The sequence below is a fragment of the Dendrobates tinctorius genome, unplaced genomic scaffold, assembly GCF_039654945.1.
Source record: "Dendrobates tinctorius isolate UK_male_01 unplaced genomic scaffold, ASM3965494v1 ptg000028l, whole genome shotgun sequence".
Classification (NCBI taxonomy): domain Eukaryota; kingdom Metazoa; phylum Chordata; class Amphibia; order Anura; family Dendrobatidae; genus Dendrobates; species Dendrobates tinctorius.
In genome coordinates, this window is record NW_027361696.1 from 38101026 (window position 1) to 38121451 (window position 20426).

At 44.0% G+C, this 20426-nt stretch overlaps 1 protein-coding gene across 1 annotated transcript in view; it reads right to left on the reverse strand.

Annotated features, from left to right (window-relative positions):
* Nucleotides 1-20426, reverse strand: part of LOC141084977 (myelin-associated glycoprotein-like) — a 38195-nt gene that overhangs the window by 11397 nt on the left and 6372 nt on the right. The window contains exons 2-5 of the mRNA XM_073569905.1: nt 7137-7190; nt 6698-7054; nt 5162-5446; nt 442-711 (exon numbers count right to left, since the gene is read on the reverse strand). Coding sequence (XP_073426006.1) covers nt 442-711; nt 5162-5446; nt 6698-7054; nt 7137-7179 — 955 coding nt within the window. The 5' untranslated portion in view covers nt 7180-7190. The remainder of the gene's footprint in view (nt 1-441; nt 712-5161; nt 5447-6697; nt 7055-7136; nt 7191-20426) is intronic.

Below are 20426 nucleotides of genomic sequence, written 5' to 3' on the forward strand. Positions count from 1 at the left end.
CAGTCTTTTTATCCATTTCATTGTGCATTCAGTGCATATAAGGGGTGACCGCCCTCTTTCTGAGCTGGGAAAACCATCCAGTCTGGCCTATGCTTTTATTAGTGGGTCAGTCCCTCGATCCTTGTTCACATTCACGCCACTTGGCAAGTGAAAAGGTTTTAAATACTAGAGTAGGAGTGTACCACAAGGGTTGCCGTAACGTGGTGGGATAGCTTGTACATTATTTTGATCAAAATTATGTTTACTAAATACCCTTATTATTATTATTACCTTTATGCATTATTTGCAGTTTATTTTTTACTTCAGGATATTTGTGTTTTTTGCTTTTTGTTTTCAATGTCTTATTTAAGCTGCTCATACACATTAGATGGCTGTTGGCTGAACGATGCAGGATAGATATATTTCACAGATGAGCATTGTTTTCTAAGGTTGTATACTTACATTGTATAGGTATCTCCATCAGGGCTGATTCACCTCTACCCACAGAATTTATGGCAGCACAGGAATATGGCTCCGTGTCCCCGGTCACATTCCATACTCCGATCTTCGATCCTGTGTATGGTAATTTAATTTTGTCTTTCCCTTTATACCATTCATATTTATCCACTTTAATCTTGGAGTAGCAATTACATTTTAAAATCACAGCGCTTCCTTCTATCATTTCACCCATCCCAACGGTGATGACAGTGACAGTCACATTTTTTGGTGCATCTATGGAATTAAAATATTATATAGAGATTAACATTAGTTCTACAAACTGCAAGAAAAATGATCTATTATAAATATAACTTATTTTACTGAAAGCATGCAGTAAGCACTAGTGCTTACAGAAGCCCACCTGTTAAATACAGCAAAAGTGCCAACGTTTCTTATGCCACAGATGTTACTCTAGTCCCTGACCAGAGTAATAGTTCAGGCAATAAGTAAATCACTGATAAGATGTGCTAAATTAAGTGGCATAAAGCTATTTCTGAATTTAGCATATCTTATTCCTGCATGACCCTTATTAAGACTGGTGTTTGAAAATAAATTAATTGGGGTCTTAAAAGTCTTCTAATAAGAAAACAAAGTTGCAAATGTTGTGAAGATAACAACACTTAACGCTTACCTTGGAGTCAATCACTTTACACTAGGTCTGTTTTTATTGGGTTCATCTGTCATGATCCAGGCCAGGTTTTGAATCCTGTTTCCCTCTTTCCTGGTCTTGTCATGTCAGAGGTTAACTTTTCTCTGTCTCATTCTGGTGTCAGGTCTGCTATTTCTCTCCACTGCATCCTGCAGGCAGTGTCAGTTATATTTCTGCCTACGGTGTGAGTAGCTGACTCTAGTTATACCCTGATTTGTCCTTCTGTGTTTTGATGACTGTGCCCGTCCCAACTCAGTGTTTCTCTTCGTATTTGGATTCTCCGGTACCCGATTCTGCTTTGACTCTGACCTGCTCTTGCCTCCTGCTTCTGGTATTTCTGCTTCTGACCGGTACCGACTTTTTGGTGCTCCTCTGACTCTGTGCTTGGTACTTCCCTTGGTACTGTGTTACTCTCCAGTTTCAACAAGGCTTGTTTGACTATTCTGCTGCCACCTGGTGGTAGCCATGCTGCAGTGCTGCTGTGACTTCTCTGAGCAGTATTTCAGTCTTCCCTCCACTCTGCTGCCATCTTGTGGAGGTTGCATTTCCCTGCAGAGCTGCAGCATGATATTATAACTGACACTGCCAGCAGGATGCAGTGGAGAGAAATAGCAGACCTGACACCAGAGCGAGGCAGAGAAAAGTTAACCCCTTACATGACCAGATCGGGAGAGAGGGAGACCGGACTCAAAACCCAGCATGGATCATGATATCATTATAAATATTTATGGCTGGTATTGGGTCACGTTTCTCCAAAAGTATACAACATACATATAAGCCATACAAAAAGATTTTTTCACAGAAGAGAGTGGGAGAAATCAATTTTTGAAAATGATTGTCTCTTTATAAAGCCTTGCCAGAGATCTTGGGATATATTCCAAAGCAAAATCTTTTCTGGAAAGAGTTGACCTCCATTTGCAGACAGCTGATTTGGTGTTCTGGTATTTCAGTAGTGCTTCAATACAGTAGGTGGCATTGTCTATGAATAGGTTATTGGTATTTCTTTACTATCCAGGGAGCATTTTATGTCCTAGATAATAAAGGGAAACTCCTTCAATCCTCTGTTGATGGTCTCTCAACCAGCCAGACAGTCTTCTTCTTCTCTCCATTGTTGAGAGGCAAGAAAACTCAAATAAAAGCTGTTGGTAAATGGTCGTCTTTTCCTTTTTGAGTAGATTCTGGTTGAGCTTGATTCATCTATTAACTAGCTTGCGACACAACTCAGTTGTACTCTGTTGGATATGGCCAGCCTAGTATATTACAGTCATGTGTTAAAGTTTGGGCACCCCTATTAATGTTAACCTTTTTTCTTTATAACAATTTTGGTTTTTGCAACAGCTATTTCAGTTTCATACATCTAATAACTGATGGACTCAGTTATATTTCTGGATTCAAATGAGGTTTATTGTACTAACAGAAAAAGTATGGGCACCTCAACATAAAAGTGACATTAATATTTCGTAGATCCTCCTTTTGCAAAAATAACAGTCTCTAGTCGCTTCCTGTAGCTATTAATGAGTTCCTGGATCCTGGATGAAGGTATTTGTGACCATTCCTGTTTACAAAACAATTCCAGTTCAGTTAAGTTTGATGGTCGCCGAGCATGGACAGCCCACTTCAAATCATCCTACAGATGTTCAATGATATTCAGGTCTGGGTACTGGGATGGCCATTCCAAAACATTGTAATTGTTCCTCTGCATGAATGCCTGAGTAGATTTGAAGCGGTGTTTGGATCATTGTCTTGCTGAAATATCCATCCCCTGCGTAACTTCAACTTCGTCACTGATTCTTGCACATTATTGTCAAGAATCTGCTGATACTGAGTTGAATCCATGCGACCCTCAATTGTAACAAGATTCCCGATGCCGGCATTGGCCACACAGCCCCAAAGCATGATGGAACCTCCACCAAATTTTACTGTGGGTAGCAAATGTTTGTCTTGGAATGCTGTGTTTTTTAGCCTCCATGCATAACGCCTTTTTGTATGACCAAACAACTCAATCTTTGTTTCATCAGTCCACAGGACCGTCTTCCAAAATGTAACTGGCTTGTGCAAATGTGCTTTTGCATACCTCAGGCGACTCTGTTTGTGGCGTGCTTGCAGAAACGGCTTCTTTCTCCCATACTGCTTCTCCTTGTGCAAAGTGCGCTGTATTGTTGACTGATGCACAGTGACACCATCTGCAGCAAGATGATGCTGCAGGTCTTTGGAGGTGGTCTGTGGATTGTCCTTGACTGTTCTCACCATTCTTCTTCTCTGCTTTTCTGATATTTTTCTTGGCCTGCCACTTCTGGACTTAACAAGAACTGTACCTGTGTTCTTCCATTTCCTTACTATGTTCCTGACAGTGGAAACTGACAGGTTAAATTTGAGACAACTTTTTGTATACTTCCCCTGAAAAGCTATGTTGAATAATCTTTGTTTTCAGATCATTTGAGAGTTGTTTTGAGGAGCCCATGATGCCACTCTTCATAGGAGAATCAAATAGGAGAACTACTTGCAAGTGGCCACCTTAAATATCTTTTCTCATGATTTGATACACCTGGCTATGAAGTTCAAAGCTCAATGAGGTTACAAAACCAATTTAGTGCTTCGGGAAGTCAGTAAAAAGTAGTTAGGAGTGTTCAAATCAAGAAAATGATAAGGGTGCCCATACTTTTGCACCAGTCAAATTTTGCTTAAATGCAGATTGCACATTTTCTGTGCAATAAACCTCATTTGAATCCAGAAATATAACTGAGTCCATCAGTTATTAGATATATGAAACTGAAATAGCTGTTGCAAAAACCAAAATTGTTATAAAGAAAAAAGGTTAACATTAATAGGGGTGCCCAAACTTTAACATATGACTGTATATGGAATACCTCTGTAGACCTTCACTCTTAGGGAGTCATTTTATCTTCAGACATATTCATCTGTAGACTGGCATGAGCAGATTTACATAAACAAATTACACCTGGCTAGCACCACAGCCCAGCTGTGCTGTGCATGGCTCTGCAATGCCTCATAAAGAAACTTAATGCTTCCCCTATTATTCTGCATTATCTCCCATAAATGATGTCAGTAATAAAAAAGAGACCACAATAGCACACAATAGCAGACAGATTACAGCAAGTCAATTCAGAGAGGTAGGACATCTAAGGAAGCACATACAGTAGGGGAGAAGATGGAGGGGCTTGCAGCACTGAGCATTAGCAGGGTGCCCCTGGGAAATGTAGTTTTAGCAGATAAGAGAATCTGTTATTTTGCTCTGTGGAGAGGCTATTTGCTTAGGCCTCTTTCACACTTCAGTTTTTTTGCATCAGTTCAAATCCGCCAAAAAGTCAGACAAGCGGATCCGTTCTCAACTGATGTGAACGGATGGCACAGGATCCGTTTTCAGACGGATCCTGAAAATGAGGAAATATAAAGGAACTGCTGGCCGGGAAAAGAGAGAGAGAGAGAGATTTTTCCTTTTGTCCGGCACCCAGAAAGAATTTCGGGTTAAATAAGTGTCTGGAGGATCCGCCAGAGAAAAAAACGTTGCAAGCTCCGTTTTGAAATCTTTGAGGATGGTGACGGACAGCAACTTTTGGCGGATCCTCAAAAAAAACGGATGCAACGGACAGCAATCCGTCACAATCCGCCATTAATGGAAGTCAATGGGGGAATAAAACGGATCCTCAAAAGAAAATTGAGGATCCGTTTTTTTCAAAACCTGGCGGATTGTGACTGATTGTAAAAAACTGAAGTGTGAAAGAGGCCTTAACGTCATGGCTAGTATACATGGAGAGTGAGCCCTGAGTATTATGTCCTCTGATATGATCAATGTATTCCAGAAAGATATTATGTGGAGACAAAATAAAAGTAATATTTCCTCTTATAATTAAATATTAAAAGGGAAAAACTAACAAAATGTCACCTCCTTAATTTTCAAACTGAAGACCAAATGTATACTGAGAAATCAGTGATTTTTGCAGATGCAAATACTTATGGAAGAAGAGAATGAAAAAAATGTATGGTTAATTGTACCCTATTATCATTAATACGTACAAATGATGTTCATAATACGTGATCTCTCAAAACTTTGTCTATTAGGATATGTAGCAGTGCACTTAATTCTCCCATCATCTTCATTTGAAGGAACATAAGTAAGTTTTGATACTTCTTGCCAGTATCCTGAAGTTACTTCCTCACTCTGAGATTCAATGTGACCCAGCTTGTTCCATTTTATAGATGGAGGCCTGGAACGGCACGTGTGTTCTGCTGTACATCGTGTGACAGTGGCTTCTCCTTCAGTTGCATTTTCAGATGTAAAAATCCAAACTTTTTCTCTATCTGTAAAGTCAGACAATTACAGTATTAACAGATGTATGGTATCTATCTATCTATCTATCTATCTATCTATCTATCTATCTATCTATCTGTCTATCTATCTATTAACTAACATCTATTTATTATTTATCTATTATCTATCATCTATTATCTATCTATTATCTATGCACAGTGGGTACAGAAAGTATTCAGACCCCTTTACATTTTTCACTTTCTGTTTCATTGCAGCCATTTGGTAAATTCAAAAAAGTTCATTTTTTTCTCATTAATGTACACGCTGCACCTCATCTTGATGGGAAAAAAAAGAAATGTAGACATTTTTGCAAATTTATTAAAAAAGAAAAACTGAAATATCACATGACCATAAGTATTCAGACCCTTTGCTCAGACACTCATATTTAAGTCACATGCTGTCCGTTTCCTTGTGATCCTCCTTGAGATGGTTCTACACCTTCATTGGAGTCCAGCTGTGTTTAATTAAACTGATAGAACTTGATTTGTAAAGGCACACACCTGTCTATATAAGACCTCACAGTGCATGTCAGACCAAATGAGAATCATGAGGTCAAAGGAACTGGAATTCACCAAATAGCTGCAATGAAACAAAAAGTGAAAAATTTAAAGGGGTCTGAATACTTTCTGTACCCACTTTATCTTATCTATCTATCCAATGATATATCTACACTGGTTAATTTCACTACGTTACCTAGACTAATCCTCAGAGCAATGGATGAGTTAACAATGAATAAATGCAATTGTCTTTTCAGAGAGGAATAGGACTTGAACTCTAGCGCCACTTATCAGAAGTTGCAACATTAACTCTTTAACAAGCCGTGACCCATGACTTAGCATAAAAGGCAAACCAGAACCTCATATTTCAGACAACTGCTTGGGTGCATTTACCCCTTCTCAGCACAAAGCATGAGTTCTGATTTGGCAGTATGAGATACCTCTGACCTCCAGTGGGTTTTGCTATTACTCCCACCCACATACCCTTTAGATGATACAGTAAATCATTCATCTGACTGCTACAGTATCTCGCTCAACTCTCCTGTACACAGAATGATGGTGGCTTATCTCAAAGAGAAAAACCGTAAAGTCTGAAATTAGATATACCAGGTCCTTATTTCCCTACAGAAGTGTCTGTCGGGGGCCACTATGTATATTCGACTCAGCCAAATAAGTTGATTTTGGTGAGTTCAACCAACGTTAGTCCAATGTGTATGAGTGGCATAAGATATTTTATATATTTACCTGTGACATCAAGATAAAGAGTTTGAGTATATTCACTATATGCATTATTAGCTTTATTTTCTGGGATCCCTGGATAGTAATACTTGTAGCAATCTTCTACTCTCACATTATCTATCCGCAGGGTGCAACTGTTGTCTCCCGGCACCAGTGAGGTCCGATTTTTGTACTCCGTCATTACTGAAGTTGAATGCTTAGTGTTTAGGATTTCTGGATAGCTCTTTGTAGAGAATAAGTACCATGCAGTGTTGGATTTTACTGAATTATAATATGTACAAGGAATCTCCACACAGGAGCCAATCAGAGCAGTAATTCTAGAAGGGAATGTCCATCGCTGACATACAGAACTCAGATAGAAGCCTGGAAACAACGAGCAGAACATGAAGCCAAAGTCACAGAATCTCATTATATCAGATTATTCCGTAATTATGAGAATATTTACCTTGACAAATGAGGAGATGATAAAGCCACTTCATAGGATCCATTCTGGATTTCGCTTATTGGTGGCAAAAACAAAAATCCCGGTCATAAACTCATGCAAAATATGTAAAACAAATACACTAACATGTAAACATTTGGTTTTGCTATAAAGCGATGAGATTAACCCCTTAACGACCAGTAGTATTTTTGGTTTGGCATTTTCATTTTTTGCTCCCCTTCTTCCCAGAGCCATAACTTTTTTATTCTTTAGTCAATATGGCTGTGTGAGGGCTTGTTTTTTGCGGGACGAGTTGTACTTTTGAATGACACCATTGTTTTTACCATGACATGTAACAGAAAGTAGGAAAAAAATTCCAAGTGCGGTGAAATTGCAAAAAAGTGCAATCCCACACTTGTGTTTTGTTTGGCTTTTTTACTAGGTTCACTAAATGCTAAACTGACCTGCCATTATGATTCTCCAGGTCATTACGAGTTCATAGACACCAAACATATATACGGTAGGTTCTTTTTTATCTAAGTGGTGAAAAAAAAATTCCAAAGTTTGCAAAACAAAAGTGTTGCTCATCGCCAGAGCCTACACGAAACACGTGGAGGTGTCCAATGACGGACTCTGTCCATCATTGGACATCAAGGAGTTAATAATATAATGGATCAATATGTAGTTTTCTATAAAAAAAACTTGTCTTACCTAAAGAATAATTTAGCATTTTAAATTAATTAATCAGCATCTACAAATATGTATTCCGTTGCCTTATTTTGCTCCCTTTGTTCTCTAACACCATGCTGAAAGTGCTGGTTTAGCTGCTTAGTTTGCTTTAGTAGCTGTTTGGAATTGCAGTTCTCCATACTCGTGTATTGTTTATAAACACTATGAATGTTTGATCTTCCCTCCAGTCCTCACCCATTCTTAAATAGTCAGTGTTTGTAAATAGTATAAGCTTTGTTACTCAATCTGCAGGTCAAAGCAGCTTCAAAGAGAGCATGAATTAGGGAGCTAAAACCCTTCTCAACCAATGATGTACATATAAGTCATCGGCCGTGCCCATGCCATTTATGCGGGCTCACATGCAGAACCCGCGTCTTCCTCAACACTTGATAGCTGATTTAATCAGCCATTAAGTGCCTCTATCTGCTGCGTGTGGATTGGAGATTAACTCATGGCTGCTAACCAGTTAAATGCCACTGTCAACAGCTGCAGGTGGATCAGAGATCCATGCATGGCTATTAACCAGTCAAGTCAATCACTGACAGCTAGAGAGCAGGAGAAAGATGAGCAATAGGGTCTTATCCAGTAGAAAGAAATTTTAGAATATGAAGATTATGCTAACCTAATTAAGTTATGATCGCACAACTGTTGTAAAAGCATATGATCCTGGCTACTGCAGGTCCACGGCTCCTGACACCAAGTAAATTGTAAAGAAGGAAAGAATGTGGATATTCCATGCTGTTAGCTGGTGAAATGACAAATCCAGGTGTACACAGGAAGGGTATGCAGCTTTTCATTTGTCGACGCGTTTCGAAGTCATCCAGCTTCTTCATCAGGACAAAAAACCTTAAGCTGACAAACATGATATAGACAAACTTACAGTGTTGAAAACTCAAATAAGGCTAATTTCACACTTGCTTTTTTTTGCAGCGCGTTTTTAGCGCCAAAAAATACATAGAAAAAACGCATACAAATGCATACAAACGCTGCGTTTTTTTCAAGCATTTTTATGCGCATGCAGGAAAAAAACACAGCGTTTTTATGCGTTTGTATGCGTTTTTAGTGCGTTCGCGTTTTTTTACACATTTTTGGACAGCACCCAAAAAAAAAAAAAAAAAAACATTCAACAACACACAAGACCAATGGGACGTCAATGTCGGTGTGGTATGTTAATATATAGACCCTGTCTACAGTATTCTTCAGATTTGCTTAATTCTTCTCGTGTCAACATGGATCTGCGCTGGAAGAGTTTTCACTTCAACTTGGATTTGGACATCGCGATGGCTCAGGCGTATGCAGTAGCTTGCCATGAACAAAGGAAGAGAGAGAGGCAGCGAAGATGGCAGCGGCGGCGTATGTGGATACATCCGATTGTTGAACTCCGGGAGAGCCGTGGGGCATACCACACCCTCTACAGTGAGCTACAGGCAAACCCGGAGAAATTTACAGATTATATCCGGATGTCCCAAGAAAGCTTCAGGGATTTGCTTGCTCATGTCCAACAATCCATCCGGAGACAGGACACACAGCTCCGTCGTGCGATTCCTCCTGAGGAACGGCTACTGATGACATTACGGTACGTAATATTTACAAACCAAGGGGTTGCGGTCTGATGGTTTTTTTTTAAATTTAGTATTCAAAACCTTGGGTAATTAGTAGAGTTGAGCGACTTTTGGTTTTTTAGGGTCGAGTTTCGTTTCGTGAAACCCGACTTTTCCAAAAGTCGGGTCGAGCAAGATCGGCCGATTATAGGGAAAAGTCAGGGTCGTCCCGAAACACGAAACCCAATGTAAGTCAATGGGGAATAAAAGTCGGCAGTGAGAGGACAGGAAACACACCTACAGTGCTCATTTGAATGCCAAAAGCATCAATTCTTCTTACTTAAGCTTGTCAACCTTAATTAACTTCATAATACAAGTTACGCACTGAAAAATGGGGGTTATTTGGCTAAAGTTGTGGGGGGGTAGGGCTGGCTCCAGGTTTTCATGTGCCCTGGGCAAAAGAGCGCCCCTTTAACACATACCACAACTCATCATGCTCCGATATGGCAGAGAAATAGCGGTATAGTACAATGAAAAATACTTCACTTTTTACATCTCATGACGAGGCCCATCTATTTCTCCATACAGAATCATTGGTCCCATATAATGTTTGAAACAGTATATGATGAGCTCCACATAATGCTACAGTATATGTTGGTCCCCATGGATGAAGCTCCACTGTCTTATGGGCCCAAATAATGCTCCAAACATAATGGGCCCCATTTCTAATGCTCTAGTGTATAATGGGCCCTGTAAATGCTGCTCCAGTGTCTGATGTCCACCTTTGGAATGTTCCAGTGTATGGTGGGCCCCATCTATCATTCTCCAGAATATAGTGCTCCCCAAAAATTGCTGTCCCAACATTGAAAACAATCAAATAAGTCTCCTCGCTAGGGAATCCCTGTACTAGTCTGGACTCCTCGTCGTCCCCATCTTCCATCTCACTACACAGTATTTCAACCTTGCAAGTGCTGTGATCCTGAGCAAGCAGGGGGGGCCCACTCGTTGGCGACAGCACTGGCACAGGGCCCCTGATAGTACGGTGGTGTGTCTGATGGCGGGTGGGCCGAACCTGCACTTTCATCTGCAGCTTCCTCTTTGTCACCGTGTAAGATGGAACTGTATATGGGAAGGGTAACCTGAGTTTCATCAGGGTCAGATTCAGGCCGTGTAGCATGCGAGGGGAATGTAGTGGTCTGGGTCAATGTACCAGCAGATTCATCGAGCAGTGGCTGGGCATCAGTGCACTTGTGTCGCCCCCAGGAGTACGGTTGCCACAGTGGCATTACCTTCCTCCTAGGGAGTGTGATGTCATGCTTGGGAGCAACGAAGGATCTCTCTAGCAGGTTAACTGATTGGGCGGCGTTATTCCCACGAGTCATGACCCTCCAAACAGCGTTCATGAAGGCAAAGTGTGTGTTTTACGTGGGCAGTATGGTTGCAAAGCTGAACCTTAAAGGAATGTCCAGAAGGGCACCACCAGGAGTGGAGCCTACGGTTAAATTCGACTCCACCTGGGAAACCTCAACCATGCCAGCTACAGAACAGATGCACACATTGCAAGCTTAATTCCGTTAACGAACGAGACTCCGTCATGCCCCGCGGTCCGAGTCCGGCTTACTAGAGGGACACGTGAGGCTCTGGCACATGAGATTGGCCAATAACTGGTGTGTAATGCCCTTACATGTCCGTGGCTGTATGTGCGCTACACTGAAAAGGCCAGCGTTTGTCGCTTACAGGTGCAGATAACCCGCTGAACAACGTTAGTAATGGGGATCACTGATTACAATTATTACCCGCGAACGATGATTTCCCAGTAAGTGCAGGTCAACCGCAGTTCCGGAATTAGGCCTAACCGTCATTCCTGAAAAAATGAAAAACTTACGTGTGCAAACCACAGGTGCTGTAGCTTGCTTAACAGCTCGCCAGCCGTTCTCACGCCCAGTATGGATTACACGTGATTGCACAAAGGTGATAAAGGGTACCATATCCCCGGATAACATGTATGGATAGCGTACACCTTCAAAAGATATGTCTATACATCAGGAGGCAGGCTCAGACGGTGTCAGGCCCAGTATGGATTGCACGTCATTGCACAAAGGTGAGAAAGGGTACCGTATCCCCGGATAACATGTATGGATAGCGTACACATTCAAAAGATATGTCTATACATCAGGAGGCAGGCTCAGACGGTGTTAGGCCCAGTATGGCTTGCACGTGATTGCACAAAGGTGAGAAAGGGTACCGTATCCCCGGATAACATGTATGGATAGCGTACACATTCAAAAGATATGTCTATACATCAGGAGGCAGGCTCAGACGGTGTTAGGCCCAGTATGGCTTGCACGTGATTGCACAAAGGTGAGAAAGGGTACCGTATCCCTGGATAACATGTATGGATAGCGTACACATTCAAAAGATATGTCTATACATCAGGAGGCAGGCTCAGACAGTGTTAGGCCCAGTATGGCTTGCACGTGATTGCACAAAGGTGAGAAAGGGTACCGTATCCCCGGATAACATGTATGGATAGCGTACACATTCAAAATATATGTCTATACATCAGGAGGCAGGCTCAGATGGTGTCAGGTCCAGTATGGATTGCACGAGATTGCACAAAGGTGAGAAAGGGTACCGTATCCACGGATAACATGTATGGATAGCGTACAGATTCAAAAGATATGTCTATACATCAGGAGGCAGACTCAGACGGTGTTAGGCCCAGTATGGCTTGCACGTGATTGCACAAAGGTGAGAAAGGGTACCGTGTCCCCGGATAACATGTATGGATAGCGTACACATTCAAAAGATATGTCTATACATCAGGAGGCAGGCTCAGACGGTGTTAGGCCCAGTATGGCTTGCACGTGATTGCACAAAGGTGAGAAAGGGTACCGTATCCCCGGATAACATGTATGGATAGTGTACACATTCAAAATATATGTCTATACATCAGGAGACAGGCTCAGACGGTGTCAGGCACAGTATGGATTTGACGGCCCAGACTACACAGCGGAGGAGCAGGGAGAGGTAAAGATTGCAAATGCTGGGGCCCTGCCCAAGCAAGGGGGGCCCACTCGTGGGCGTCGGTACTGGCACTGGGCCCCTCATAGTACGGCGGTGTGTCTGACGGCGGGTGTGCACCACCACCGTCAGAGACACTTGATTGCACTATGAGGAACTCTGTGCCAGTGCCCGCGCCCAAGAGTCGGCCTACCCACCTGTCCAGGGCAACGGCACTCGCACGGTGTCGTGCGCTAGGTGGTGACCCCGGCCATGGGGGGGGGGAGGCAGCACAGTTAGGGAGTTTTAGAAAGTGGCATATGTTGATGTTGGACATTCAGCTGATGCAAAAGGCGAAATAGGTCAAGTCCCAGGAAGAGGTGGACCAAAGCAAGCCATTTTTCTGTCACCCTATGTGTCATCAGGGGAAGGTGGGACAAAATCCTTGGAAACCCATGCATGGTTCATTTTAATGAAGGTTAGATCATCCACATTTTGGGTTTCCAGACGGGTCCTTTTTTCTCTCAGGATTGATCCAGCAGCACTGAAGACTCTTTCCGATAGCACACTTGCAGCTGGGCAAGCGAGCTCCTGTAAGGCATATTGTGCCAATTCAGGCCAGGTGTCCAGTTTAGCGGCCCAATAGTCAAAGGGGAATGACCTGTGTGGGAGAACATCGATATGGGAGGAAAAGTAGTTTGTAACCATAGTGACAACTGCTGTCTCCTGTCACTTTCCATCTATGCTGTATTACCAGTTGTGTGAGCGGTACTTGAAAAATCAGTCCACAACATTGTCATGAAACCCCTGTCTCCAACGCCACTTCTGCTGTGTGCACCATGAACACCTCTGCCAAGCTGCCCCCGGCCCGTACGGCTCGTGTGAGAACCATCACCGCTGCTGTGTGCTGGGAATGCCTCAAGCAACCGATTTACCAGAGTTGCTTGTTTATTAGCCAATGTTAGGTCAAGGTTCTCCTGTGGCATGATGTTTTGTAATTTGCCTTTATAGCGTGGATCCAGGTTGCTGGCCAACCAGTAGTCGTCATCGTTCATCATTTTGGCAATGCGGGGGTCCCTTTTTAGGATCCGCAAGGCATAATCTGACATGTGGGCCAATGTTCCCGGTGTCAATGATGCACTGCGAGTGCTGGTTGGAGGAGCACTTTCTGCAAATCCACATCCCTCCAGTCACACACAAACCCTGTAGCAGACCTTGCCACGCCAACATTTTCACTTGCCCCACGAGATGCATCCTCCTCACCTAAGTAATCATCCCCATCATCATCCTCCTCCTCCTCTTCTTCCTCCAACTCGTCCAGGAGAGGTCCCTGAGCAGACAATGGCTGAATGTCATCAACGATTCCCTCCACCTCTTCCTCCTCGTCAACATTGGCTGCAGACGCCTGCTCCTTAAGGTACGTCAAAGTTGACATGAGCAGACGCATAAGTGGGATGCTCATGCTTAGGATGGCGTCGTCTGCGCTTACCAGCCGTGTGCATTCCTCAAAACACTGAAGGACTTTACAGAGGTCTTTCAGCTTTGACCACTGCACACCTGTCAACTCCATGTCTGCTCTCAAAGTGCCTGGCCGTGTATCCTCCCACAAATGCATTATGGCCTGCCTCTGCTCGCACAGCCGCTCCACCATGTGCAGGGTGGAGTTCCACCTTGTTGCAATGTCGATAATGAGGCGGTGGTTGGGAAGGTGGAGCAATCGCTGCAGCTTCTGCATACGAACGGAGTGTACAGGCGACCGGCGGATGTGCGCGCACAGTCTTCGCACCTTATGGAGCAGGGCTGTTAACTCCGGATCATTTTTGAGGAAGCACTGCACCACCAGGTTCAAGGTGTGAGCCAAGCAAGGTATGTGGCTGAGTTTTGAAAGGGCTATGGCTGCCACAAAATTACGGCCGTCATCACTAACTACCTTGCCTGCCTCAAGATGTACACTGCCCAGCCATGACTCAGTTTGTCGCTTCAAGTACTCGGCCAGCACCTCGGCGGTGTGTCTGTCGCCCAAACACATAATCTGCAACACAGCCTGCTGACGCTTTCCACTAGCTGCTCGATAGGGGGACACCTCGTGTGCAACAGTGGCAGCTGCAGATGGAGTGCTCGTACGACTGCGCTCTGTGGACGAGCTTTCCCTTTGGAGGAGGAGGAGGAGGGTCGAACGCCTACAGCCAACTGTTTCCTATACCATGGGCTAGGCAGCACTGTCCCACCACCGCTGTCCCCTGTGGACCCTGCATCCACCACATTAACCCAGTGCGCAGTGATGGACACGTAACGGCCCTGGCCATGCCGACTGGACCATGCATCAGTTGTGAGGTGCACCTTTCCACTCACTGACTGCTTGAGTGCATGGACAATGCGGTCTTTCACATGATGGTGGAGGGCTGGGATGGCTTTGCGAGAGAAGAAGTGGCGACTGGGTAGGTCATAGCGTGGTACTGCATAGGCCATGAGTTCGCGGAAAGCTGCGCTTTCCACCAACAGATAGGGCATCATCTCAAACGAGATTAGTTTGGCAATGTGGGCGTTCAAACCCAGTGTACGAGGATGAGAGACTGAGTACTTTCTTGACCTACTCATAGTGTCTGGGAGGGTGAGCTGGACTTGAGAGCTGCATATGGTGGAAGTAGCGGTGGACAGGGCGGACTGAGAGAGGGTTGATGATGGTGATGGAGTTGGTGTTCTTTCTGATGGCCTAGATTCAGTATTTCGTTGATATAACAGTGGGATTCCCTGACTGCTGTGGCCTTGCAACGACACCTCAACATTTGCTGCTGTGCTAACCGGTGGGCTTACAGTGGGGGAAACAATGTAGCGTTGCTGACTACCTTCTTTGTGATCAGTTGCAAATGTGGCACTTGAGGTTTGGTGTTGTGTCCACGCTTGCAAGTGCATGCTGGTTAAATGTCTAAGCATGCAACTGGTATTCAAATTTTTCAGATTTTTCCCTCGGCTAAAGGTCTTTGCGCACTTCTTACAGATAACCTTGGCCTGATCATGAGGATTTTGTTCAAAAAAGTGCCACACTGCACTCTTCCTACTTTGGCAGACATTTTGCGGCCTAGCACGCTGTGATGTTTTGACCCTCTGGAGAAGCTGTCCAGCAACTCTTTTGATTTTTGGAACCTGTCTTTGGAGTGCTCCGGGCCTGCCAGATAACAGCTGTTGCGATGTCGATGTCTGCTGTGGATGCTCCTCATCTGAGCTATTGGAAGCAGCACCCTCTTCCCCCAATGGATGCCAATCTGGGTCAACAACTGGGTCATCCATCACCTCCTCTTCAATGTCATGTGCACCTTCCTCTGTGTCACTGTGTATGGTGGTATAGTGTGCGGGAAGGGGCACCTGAGTCTCATCAGGGTCAGAATCTGGCTCTGTACACTGCGAGGACAATGTAGTGCTCTGAGTGAATTTACCAGCAGAATCATCTATCAGCGGCTGTGCATCAGTGCACTCCATGTCAGATTCATCTTGGCCTGGGTAATTCACCATTTCACTTGATAATCCAGGCATGGTATGTGAAAACAGCTCCATGGAGTAGTCAGTAGTATGGCCTGCGTGATCCTTCAATCTTGGTTGGGGTGAAGGACACAAGGAAAGGTGTGGTTCATGAACATGAGCCTCCAATGACGACTCAGTGCTTTTACTTTTTACAACTTCAGAAGAGGAGGCGATAGAGCTGGAGGCTGAGTCAGCAATGAAAGGCAAAACTTTTTCCTGATGCTCTGGCGTTAAAAGCGGTTTGCCAACTCCTAGAAAACTAAGCCTTCGAAGCCTTATGGAGCCAGACGATGACGCAGGCTCAACACCTCCTGCATTCGGTCCTATTTTGCTTTTGCCACTACCATCAGATCCACCACCAACACCATCATTACCAGCTGCCAACCCCCGCCCAATTCCACGGCCTCTTCCACCAGCCTTCCTCATTTTTGGTAGAAATGTAGACAAAATCCAACAAACTATATAGTAATGTAAAACAAGGTACAAGGTGTATATAGGACAGGGGAGATTTAGATTTTCTGCACACACTAGTGGACACTGGACACTTTTGGATTGTGTGAGGCCCACTGAATATCAGAGCGCTATGTCACAGGCTCGATGGCACAGGTGTGAAAAAAGTGACTACAGGATAAGGGAGATTTTGAATTTCTGCAGACACTTGTGGACACTGGACACTTGGATTGTGTGAGGCCCACTGAATATCAGAGTGCTATGTCACAGGCTCGATGCAGCAGGTGTGAAAAAAGTGACTACAGGATAAGGGAGATTTTGAATTTCTGCAGACACTTGTGGACACTGGACACTTGGATTGTGTGAGGCCCACTGAATATCAGAGCGCTATGTCACAGGCTCGATGGCACAGGTGTGAAAAAAGTGACTACAGGATAAGGGAGATTTTGAATTTCTGCAGACACTTGTGGACACTGGACACTTGGATTGTGTGAGGCCCACTGAATATCAGAGCGCTATGTCACAGGCAGAAATTGGCTAGTGTATCACAAACTACAAGATGTATGTAGAATTGGGCAGAATAGGAACCTCCCTAGAGTGTAGGTCTGTAAGAACGGAACAAGTCCTCCACTTATCCTTCCACAGTGACACACAGATAGCTTCACTGTGGCTGTGATAACAGCCGTTACACGGTACTGTGTGGGGAGCGTACACCGCTGTATGGTGTGAATAAATGCACGCTCAGTACCTCAGCAGGACAAAAAAAAAAAATTGGGATTGCTTTTAAAAAAGCAGTTTGCAGAGCAGTGGGGAAACAGCAATGCAGCTGTCAGGAAGCCTTAGGAGGCAGCCTAACAACCAACACCGCTGATCCACCACGATATAGCCTCCCCTTGCACTGCACACAGTGACTGGTGTGTTGTACAGGCAAAATCGCTAGCAGCAGAAGCAGTTTTTTTTTCTTCTTCCCTGCCTAACGCTCTCCCTACAGAATCAGCAACCTCTCCCTATGCTAAGATCGGCAGAAGTAAGATGGAGGTCGGCGTGCACGCCCTTATATAACCCCTGTGACGCCCACCAAAGCAAGCCAATCACTTGCATGCCCTTCTGAAAGATGGTGGTGACCCCTGCCTATGTCATCACGTTGCCCACAGTGTCCGTGGATCCTGATTGGCTGAAAAAGAGCGCAAAACAAACTTTTGAAACGCGACTTTGGCGCGTAAGTCGCCGACCTCATCCTAGGGTCGGGTTTCGTTTCATGAAACCCGACTTTGCCAAAAGTCGGCGACTTTTGAAATTTTTCGACCCGTTTCGCTCAACTCTAGTAATTAGTTTTCGTGAATGTACTAATATTTTATTTTATAGTTTTACAAAATAATATACAGAAATATTAATTTTATTTCGTTCTCTGTTCACAGATTCCTGGCGACTGGAGAAACCCTATCTTCACTACACTTCCAGTACCATATTGGAATCTCTACCTTGTCTGGAATTGTTGTGGACACCTGCCGGGCTCTCTGGAATGTTCTTTGTCCAGAATTTATGCCCCTGCCCACCGCTGAAAAGTGGATGGAAATTGCTGACAAATTCTGGACAGTATGCAATTTACCCAACTGTTTGGGAGCTGTTGATGGTAAACACATACGGATCATCAAACCCAAAAGAACAGGATCTGAGTACTATAATTACAAAAAGTACTTTTCAATAGTACTCATGGCCATTGCGGATGCCGGATGTATGTTTGTAGCAGTGGACATTGGAGCCTTTGGCCATGGTAATGACTCACAGGCTTTTAAAAACTCAGACATGGGCCGGAGGTTGTATGGCAACCAATTTAATTTCCCTATGCCATGGCCTCTTCCTCACACCAAAGCTCCGCCACTGCTCTTTGTAATGGTTTGGGATGAGGCTTTTCAAATGTGCGCAAACTTACTGAAATCCTACTCCAGCCGGGACTTGGACCACACCAAAAAAATATTTAATTACAGGCTGACCAGGGCCAGAAGAACTGTCGAGTGTGCTTTTGGGATTCTTGTCTCAAGATGGCGAATTCTCGGCACAGCCATAAACCTTAAACTTCAAACGGTCAATGAAGTGGTGAAGGCATGTGTGGTTCTAAAGAGCACCCGACCTTTGAACTGGACGATGATGCTCCTAACCCATTGCCTGAATTCACTCAGCACCCTCTCAGGCCATCCGTTGAAGTTGGCCAAATGAGGGACCAATTTGCGGCCTACTTTATTTCTGATGTAGGACGGGTGCACTGGCAAGATGAAATGTTGTAAGAATGTTTTCGTTTGTTTATGGTAATAAAAAACCTTATTTGATACCATTACTGAGTGCACTATATTTTTTACACTCCAATTAAATAAAAAACTTCCCATGTATACCTGTGAATTTTTTGATGTTATCACACCTGGGCCGGTAAATACACATATGAGTTAAAATGCAGCATTGCTAGTCTGCGTGAAATATATCGGAACGTATGCAAAGCTGCATGTTAAATCTGATGTGTATTAACCAGGGCATGATTGATAACTATAACCAGTATATAACATATGACTATACTAGGCCTTGGTATTTAACATGTGACTATACTAGGCCTTGGTATTTCACATATGACTATACTAGGCCTTTGTATTTAACATATGCTAAATACAAAGGCCTAGTAAAGTCATATGTGAAATAACAAGGCCTAGTATAATCACGTGTTAAATACCAAGGACTAGTATAGTCATATGTTAAATACCAAGGTCTAGTATAGTCATATGACTATACTAGGCCTTGGTATTTCACATATGACTATACTAGGCCTTGGTATTTCACATAAGACTATACTAGGCCTTGGTATTTCACATATGACTATACTAGGCCTTTGTAATTTAACATATGTGTGTACGGCGCAGTGTGTGTGAGCGGCGCCAAAAACATTAATCAAAATTTGTTATGTTGAACCACAAATGTAAATTTATTTTTAACCACGAAAATAAAAAAAAACTTTATTTTTTTCTGCATTTGGGGGCAGATGGTTGCAATTTGGGGGTATGCAGGGAAAATGCAACACTTGCAGTTGAAGAAGGTGTTTGAGGGGAAGGGGCAACAAAACTTGTGGGTGAAGGTAGTCCAGTTAAGGGAATTAAACTAGGAACACTTGGAGGAGAGGAAATAGGTTCAGGTACATTTGTTCTAAGTGCATGTCGCCGTAAGCTTGTCTGCCTGGACCTACTTGGGCCCAATGCCCGCCTTGATTGATTTCGCCTTGAACTTGGGGCAAATATTGAGTGTAGGTCCCCCGTCTGCTGCTGTGGCTGCTGCTGCTGCTGTGGCTGCTGCTGCTGCTGTAGCTGCTGCTGCGGTGGCTGCTGCTGCTGCTGCTGTGGCTGCTGCTGCTGTGGCTGCTGCTGCTGCTGTGGCTGCTGCTGCGGTGGCTGTTGCTGCTGTGGCTGCTGTTGCTGCTGTGGCTGATGCTCTGTGTTGGCAGTGCTCGTCCTTGCAGGAGGACTGGTGGCTGCAGTGATGGTCCAGGTTTGCGGAGTGGTGGTGGCAGGGCTACTACATGTTGTTGTAGCGGCAGGGCTGTTCCACGTTTGCCTAGTGGTGGCTGTGCTCCATGCATGCATGGGGGTGGCGGTGGTGCTGCAGACAGGAGCAGTGCTTGCCATGGTGATGTTGGTGAAGTGACCAGCTGCACTGAGACTTGTGGTGGTGTAACGATGGGTGTCCTGGCTTTGAATAGAGGTGTCCGTGCAGCGGTATGCAGCACAAGTCGGTAGTGAGGTGAAGCGAGTCAATGGTGGCACAGGTGGAAATGACATTTATAATGATAAAGCCAAGGAGGGCACCACGAAATACAATGGTGGGATCCTCCTGCAGTCAGCAAGAAAATGGTACTATATACATGTAGAAAAGCTACTGACCAAAAAAGCAGGGATCACCAAAAATCATAATAATTTTTATTATTAAACAACCATAGACAACACATATATAAAAACAATTAAAAGTCATCACACATGACAGATCGTACACACGGCTCCTGATAAAGCCAAACAAGCATCCCCCTTGGGGCTGAAAA